This window comes from Clupea harengus, chromosome 22 (genome assembly GCF_900700415.2).
Source record: "Clupea harengus chromosome 22, Ch_v2.0.2, whole genome shotgun sequence".
Classification (NCBI taxonomy): domain Eukaryota; kingdom Metazoa; phylum Chordata; class Actinopteri; order Clupeiformes; family Clupeidae; genus Clupea; species Clupea harengus.
In genome coordinates, this window is record NC_045173.1 from 25,112,059 (window position 1) to 25,119,821 (window position 7,763).

Below are 7,763 nucleotides of genomic sequence, written 5' to 3' on the forward strand. Positions count from 1 at the left end.
CAATCATCGCTGGAAGAGTGGTCACTGGTCAGGAGATCATTGCACATCTAGGCTCAGCTCTGCTCAGCTCTGCTCTGCTCTGCTCTGCCCTCAGCTCTGCTCTGCTCAACTCTGCTCTGCTCAGCTCTGCTCTGCTCTGCTCTGCCCTCAGCTCTGCTCTGCTCAACTCTGCTCTGCTCAGCTCTGCTCTGCTCTGCTCTGCTCTACTCTGCTCTACTCTACTCTACTCTGCTCTACTCTGCTCTACTCTACTCTGCCCTCAGCTCTGCTCTGTTCTGCTCTGTTCTGCTCTGGTCTGCTCTGCTCTGCTCAGCTCTGCTCTGCTCTACTCTACTCTGCTCTGCTCTGCTCTGCTCTACTCTACTCTACTCTGCTCTGCTCTGCTCAGCTCTGCTCTGCTCTGCTCTACTCTACTCTGCTCTGCTCTGCCCTCAGCTCTGCTCTGTTCTGCTCTGCTCTGCTCTGTTCTGTTCTGTTCTGTTCTGCTCTGCTCAGCTCTGCTCTGCTCTGCTCTGTTCTGTTCTGCTCTGTTCTGCTCTGCTCTGCTCTGCTCTGTTCTGCTCTGTTCTGCTCTGGTCTGCTCTGCTCTGCTCAGCTCTGCTCTGCTCTACTCTACTCTACTCTGCTCTGCTCTGCTCTGCTCTACTCTACTCTGCTCTGCTCTACTCTGCTCTACTCTGCTCTACTCTACTCTGCTCTACTCTGCTCTACTCTACTCTGCTCTGCTCTGCTCTACTCTACTCTGCTCTGCTCTGCTCTACTCTACTCTGCTCTACTCTGCTCTACTCTACTCTGCTCTACTCTGCTCTACTCTACTCTACTCTGCTCTGCTCTGCTCTACTCTACTCTGCTCTACTCTGCTCTACTCTACTCTACTCAACTCTGCTCTGCTCTGCTCTCAGCTCAGCTCAGCTCAGCTCTGCTCCTTCCTCAGTCTCCTTGAGGAGGATCAGAAAGGGGGGGGGGGTTGATAGTTAGCTTGGTGCTTAAACGGATCTGAGGTAAGAGGAGCAGGCCTTAACTGGGCCTAAATGGCATTAGGGATACTGAGCTACAGAAGCATGAAAGCTGAAATGCTGACTACTGAGTACTGTAGTTTCTTAAAGGCAGGATGGTCAGCCATCATGTTTTAAAGTTTTCTGAAGCAGGAGAAGCAGAGAAGCAGGCCTAGGGGCCAGGATGATATTAAAGGTGGGTCCTCAATTATGGTGAAAGGTTGTTGCTATTTAATCTCAACAGCTAATCACATTACACCCCTCCCTTCCACTCTCTTGAAGCAACGCTGTTGAGTGGTGGGAATACTGTATGGCTCAGTCCAAGCCATTTCGTTTCTTTCCCATTTACAGAGCACCAGAGTTATTTTGAGCCCAAACACACGGGACATCTGGAGGAACATGAGGAGAATTTCACTGAATTCAACAGGAGGTGTAAGTGATTATAATCAAGGACTGCACCTTTAATGATGTTGAGGCCAGGCTTGAGGGCGTACACTGCCACGGAGGCCCTCGCCACGTCGCCGCCTTACCTGCCTGCATTTCCTCTCAGATCCCTCTAACAGCCAGGCCACAGGAGACTCGAGAGAGAGAGCTCAGGTAATGCAGGCAGGTGCATCGAGGAAACCGTGCATTGTTAAAGGGTTGGAGGATATCGAGCGTCTTTGTCCTACTCAGGAGATAGTGACGAATTAGCTGTACAGCTGTGCTCATGCAGTGTGTGTTCAGATCGTCCTCAGTCCTCAGTCTCAAAGCTCGATAAAGACTGTGTGTCTAAGCGGGGGTAATTTAGTGAAGGATAAAGTCTGGGTTACTTTGATATAATTATGCAGAGAGCACAAAAGGCCTACCCGTGTACATAGGTACACTCACTGCCTCACACACACATACCACATACACACACACACACACACACACACACGCGCGCACACCACAGCAAAAGCCTGATCTGTCCTTGCCCTTCTGGATCTGAGCGCAGCTTTTTACACTGTAGATCATGATGAAGTTGAGGGGATGGGGATGGGGATGGCCTCGCTGGTCATCTAACTGGCAGGAACACTTTGTCGCCCTTGGAGACCACAGCTCAAAAACATTTGTATGACCTGTGGGGTCCCTCAAGAATTCATTTAAGGGCCCTTACTTTTCAGTCTATACATGTTACCCTTGGTAGTGTCATTAGGAGGCACAACATCAATTATCATAGCTATGCAGATGACACCCAGCTCTATATTTCTGTAAAACCCAACAATTACAGCTCTATTGATTGCTTGGTAAATTGCATTGCTAATATAAATGTATGGATGTCACAAAACGTTCTCCAGCTCAACCAAGATAAAACAGAGGTATTAGTCATTGGTGAAAAAGCCGAAAGAGAGAAACTATCTGCACATTTAGAAACACTAGCAATTAACACCAAGCACCAGGGCCAGAAACGTAGGTGTCATATTTGACTCACTAATTAAAACATCTTCTTATCACTTAAGCAACATTGCTAAGGTGCAACCATTTCTCTTTTCCAGGCTGACACTGAAAGACTGATGCATGCTTTTATCACGAGCAAGCTAGACTACTGTAACTCGCTCTTGTCTGGTCTACCAAAAATGAGAAATAATACAGAATGCAGCAGCACGAGTCCTCGCCTAAACAAGACGGAGGGTGCACATCACACCAGTCTTCAAATCACCACACACACACACACACACACACACACACACACACACACACACACACACACACACACACACACACACACACACACACACACACACACACACACACACACACACACACACACCACACACATCACACCAGTCTTAAAATCTCTGCACTGATTACCTGTTAGTGTCAAAATAGATTTAAAGATTCCTTATACTAGTCTAGAAATCACTCCATAGTCATGCGCCTGAATATATGTCAGACATGCTCTCAAGGTACACGCCCAGTAGATCCCTGAGGTCCTCCGGCACTGAACTCTGAACGGTTCCAAAGGCCAGGACAAAGACATGGAGAGGCAGCTTTTAGTTTCTATGGTCCCAGCCTTTGGAATACTCTGCCAGAAGACCTAAGAATGGCTGAAACGGTGGAAACCTTTCAGCCATTTAAGGCCATTTAAGACATACCTCTTTAATCTCGCCTATCATTCTCTATAATATTTATTTATCTGTCTCTCAGTGGGCTGAAGTGGGTCTGCTGTACATGTGTATGTGCGTGCTTTGTAATATGTTTGCACTTACATGATATGTTTTTTCATCACTCTGGAAAATATGTGTCTCATATACTGTAAGTGTTTGTAACCCCCCCCCCCCCCCCCCCCCCCCCCCCCACACACACACACCCCATTTCCTTCTGTGAAGTGCATTGTGTTAACTCCTGGTATGAAATGCGCCATATAAATAAAGTTTGATTTGATTTTATTTGATTTGACCACAGAGTAGGATCCACTTAAGAGTATGCCTCCATCATTCTCAGCAGCTCCTGCATAAGATAGCAAGGTCTTTTTCACACATGGAGAGATTCCACTGCGGACTAAATAACCTCAGGCTACAGGACCCCAGTCACTCATGCTCAAAGTTAAGTCAAAAGGTGCGCGGCATGAGCTGAAAAGTCAAATTCACGGAGCGACTAAGCACCCAATAAACGTGCGTTCACACGTGCTTGAGCGTACTCATGGATTCCCACTCTGTCCGAGGCCAGTTCAGTCAGCTAATCAGAGCCCAGCGCAGCCAATTAGAGTGCATAGTGGGGGAGCGGTATCCCAAAGCCCTTGCTGCTCTCCAACGGGGCAGATGGAAGACTTTAATTGAGACAGGAGCAGGGAGACACGGCAGCTTTACAGAGGCGCTCAGAAGAGGCCATCGGAAGAGCCGGGGCGGGGGGGGCACACTGCCTGCCGTCAAGATGACACCCGCAACACTCTCCTCAACCCAACACTCTCCTCAACCCAACACTCTCCTCAACCCAACACTCTCCTCAACCCAACACTCTCCTCGACCCAACACTCTCCTCAACCCAACACTCTCCTCAACCCAACACTCTCCTCGACCCAACACTCTCCTTTGGAGTAGGTTTGTGAGTGCAACTCTCAACTCTCTCTCTCTCTCTGTTTTTGTATGTGTGTTTGTCTGTGGTGTGTATGTCTTTCTGCATCTGTGTGTGTGTGTATGTGTGTGTGTCTGTGTGTGTGTGTGTGTGTGTGTGCGTGTGCGTGCTCGTGTGCGTGTGCGTGTGTGTGTGTGTGTGTGTGCGTGTGCGTGTGTGTGTGTGTGTATGTGTGTGTGTATGTGTGTGTGTATGTGTGTGTGTATGGGTTAATGTGTATGTCTGCATGTGTGTGTATGTCTTTGTTTGTATGGGTTCATTGTACATGCCTGCATGAGTGTGTGAGAGAGAGGGATGGTGAGAGGGCACCCAAGCATGGAGTGTTATTCCCAAGCATGGAGTGTTATTCCTGTGCAGATTGGCCAGTGCTGGCTGGCGGGAGAGAGGGGAGCCATCTGAACAGCTGGGTGGAGACAGAGTGTGATGAGCCACATCTCTACACACACACACACACACACACACACACACACACTCTCTTTATCAGTGGCCCCCTCCCACCCTCCCCGCCGCTCATCACGCTGACGCTAATGATGCATGCTGGGTAATTAAGGCTTAAATGAAGTTGCGCCTTCATATGGCATCTCTGACTTGAGAGAGCACTGATGTGCCTTGGAGAAAGAGGCACCTGCTTAAAGAGAAAACATGTGAATTTACTTAGGGTAAGATTGTAGATAGAGAGAGAGAGAGAGAGAGAGAGAGAGAGTGTGTGTGTGTGTGTGTGTTCACATTCCCAGAACTCCCTCTGTAACTCAGGAGGCCCTGCTGTCCTGACCCCTGGCTCTCCTCCCTGCTCTCCGCATTGTTGGAGTTGCCACAGAGTACCGAGGCACGCAGTCATTCACGACTCCACGACGGCCATAATTCCTGTGCCATTCGGATAACGCTGTCGCCTCTGTCTGAAAAGCCACATATAAATCTCAGCCTGTCTTTGTATCCTCTCTTTTCTAGCTGTCACTGACGCCATGGCCTCTATTGCTTTCCATCTGCACACAAGTGCGCTGTTTCACTCCCCCACATCGTTCTTCTCTCCATCCATGTCTCCCCTAGTGATCCTTTTCTCCTCCTATAGACACTCTTGTTTCTCACCTTAATGGTTAATGGCTGTAGGTCAAACAGGAGGTCAGTGATTGTATCGCATTGGGTCCAGCCTGGTTGAGTGAAGCTTAGTGAGAGATATATATGTGAATCTAAGCAAAGACAGATGCATTTGTGCCAGTTTTGATCTCCATATAGCAGGATGAAATGAAAATGTTGTGCTATCAATCACAAATCCATGATAATCAACTTAGGGCACCACATTGCAATTTCCTACCATTCGTTAACACACACAAAGCGTGCTTAATGAATGTGGGTTATTGTACAAAGCATCGTTATGACATAGAACAGCGCGGCACTGATTCAAGTGTCTTGACAAGGAATCACTGAACCAGTCCGTTATACCAGCCTGCTGAGAACAAATACACAGGCAAGAAAAAATCACAATCGTAATCACGACTGCCTACTCAACCAAGATCTTGAAAGGCAAAGTCCTCCAGTGTGTGTGTGTGTGTGTGTGTTTGTGTGTGTGTGTGTGTGTGTGTGTGTGTGTTATAAGTCTTGCTTTAGGGTGCATTCAACCAGACAAAGCTCAGATGTTTGGCCAGGCCATGCTTCAGTTTCTTGAGATACCCCAACGAGATTGGAGTGAAACTCTCAAGTCTGAGCTTTTCATCTCTCTCGTGTTGCTATGATATTACGCCACCCTCCACCGCTGCTGTAGACAAATAACACACCTAACACTTTACTCAGACAGTACTTAGGGATACAATATTGTGAAGTTTTCTATTTTGCAGGTAAATAACGCGAAGCTAGCAGGTACATCCTGACATGGATGTGTAGACAGGTAAACACAACCCTGTCCCGACGTTACAATAACTAGCTGCCCCGTGGGAGTCAATTAGATCTTTAGTCGCCCGTACAATTTATTCTCCTCTTTTGAGTAATTTGTTTACTTTGAGCCGAGAATAGCGAGTGGTAAAACGCCTGCCGCCCCTCTCCCAAACACGGGGACTCAGGGGCTATACCTCTGCGGTCAATGCTCGATAGATCTATTGATCGTTGAGCCGAATAAATGTGTCCATGCTTATGTTGACAAGTCCAAAACAGTAATGCTGACACCATATTTCACAAAAGAACACATGACCTAGACGTGTGGAAAAGTATAAACATTCTCTCTACAGGGGTCAATGAAATATTAATGATGGAAAATACGCACAGTGTCAACACCTCATTATTACGGTCGCAGTTGCACAGGGCGTTCGTATCAATTATTTAAATTACTGTATGAACTATGAATGCAAATTATGTAAATGAAAACACGTAAGTCATAGCGATGATCAGCAATTTTGCAAAGGCGGTTCAGTTGCACGTTCACAATGTCAGGAGGCTAACATGTGTAGGTTATCGGTCCAATCAACACATTAAAATGCACAATATACATATGTGAATATCACCGTATCAGAGATGAGTCTAATTCGTGCCCGCCCATCTCGAGGCATTTTTATCCAAAAAGCAAAACTTCACTGGGATTAAGCAAAGAGCATTGGTTGTGAATAGGCTGAAGGTCCACGCAATTAAGACAAGATAGAAATACGCGTACATTAGCGTCTGTCATCGTATGTACACTTTAAGACATAGCCTAATACTCGGTGGAGAAATGATTAATCCGAAATTGTCGTCTAAAATATGAGAGCAAGAACGATGTACGCACAAAGATATGCGGTGCACTGATTGCAAGTTCTCATACATTACTTACCTTTACCAGCAAGAATGCCGCACTGCCCGAAAACCACCAAAATCAGCCCCAGTGGTAATATAAGTCTCTTCATGGTGAAGAAATGACCAGGGCACGATGACCTGTGTGTCTCTGTCGCTCTCTCTGACTATCTTCCTCCCACTTGATAACCCTCACTTTCACTGTTGAAGCTTCGCCACGCCGGTTTTGCCAACTGTCTCCTACGGAGGTGAACGTCGAACTGAGGGCTCGTGAATTGAACTCCGTTCGCGCTCAGAGCGAGGCGGGCGCTTTCACTAGTAGACGGGACCGCGGATGAAAGCACCTCGGGACCAGACTGCTACGTCACACAGCAATAATGCTTAATATTAATCCATCAACATGCGTTTGGATCGGTCTCAGTTCATTACACTCGCATCGTTTACGCGGGAGTCGCCCGCTGATGGACAGTGACCAGCCATTTATTTAAAAGTGAAAGGCAACATTCGGAATCTATTTTGGTCCCTCAAATAGGCTACAGAGGCGCAGAGAACCCTGGCCCGCTATCTCATATGTTATTAATATCATCATTAAGATCATCAAATTACTTCGCAATCTCTGCAATCTACCGAGCTTGTCGTTTTGGGTCTTCGACACATTCATCTAGGGAATGGCTAAATAGCCAGACTCAGCCTCGGGGGCCTTTGCCCCATTTCTACCACTAAAACTGCAGCTTATAGGCCAGTGGTTTTTTTAATTGCAGGGTTCCAGTGGCTTTTAATTATGTCTCTTTGATCATTATTTATGTTGCTTGAGTGTTTTGTTTTCTTTTTAAAGCCTAATTCAGTCAGAATAACTCTTTACACTCGTCCCCGCGTTCGTCCATCTCCACTTCAGAAGGTCAGTCCTGCTCACATAGG

The 7,763-nt window shown here is 47.0% G+C and overlaps 1 protein-coding gene across 1 annotated transcript in view; it reads right to left on the reverse strand.

Moving 5' to 3' along the window:
* LOC116218317 (calsyntenin-2-like) overlaps positions 1–7,253 on the reverse strand; it is a 156,438-nt gene extending 149,185 nt beyond the window's left edge. The window contains exon 1 of the mRNA XM_031559365.2: positions 6,886–7,253. Within this exon, the coding sequence (XP_031415225.1) occupies positions 6,886–6,958 (73 nt within the window). The 5' untranslated portion in view covers positions 6,959–7,253. The remainder of the gene's footprint in view (positions 1–6,885) is intronic.
* Between the last annotated feature and the right edge of the window lie 510 nt (positions 7,254–7,763).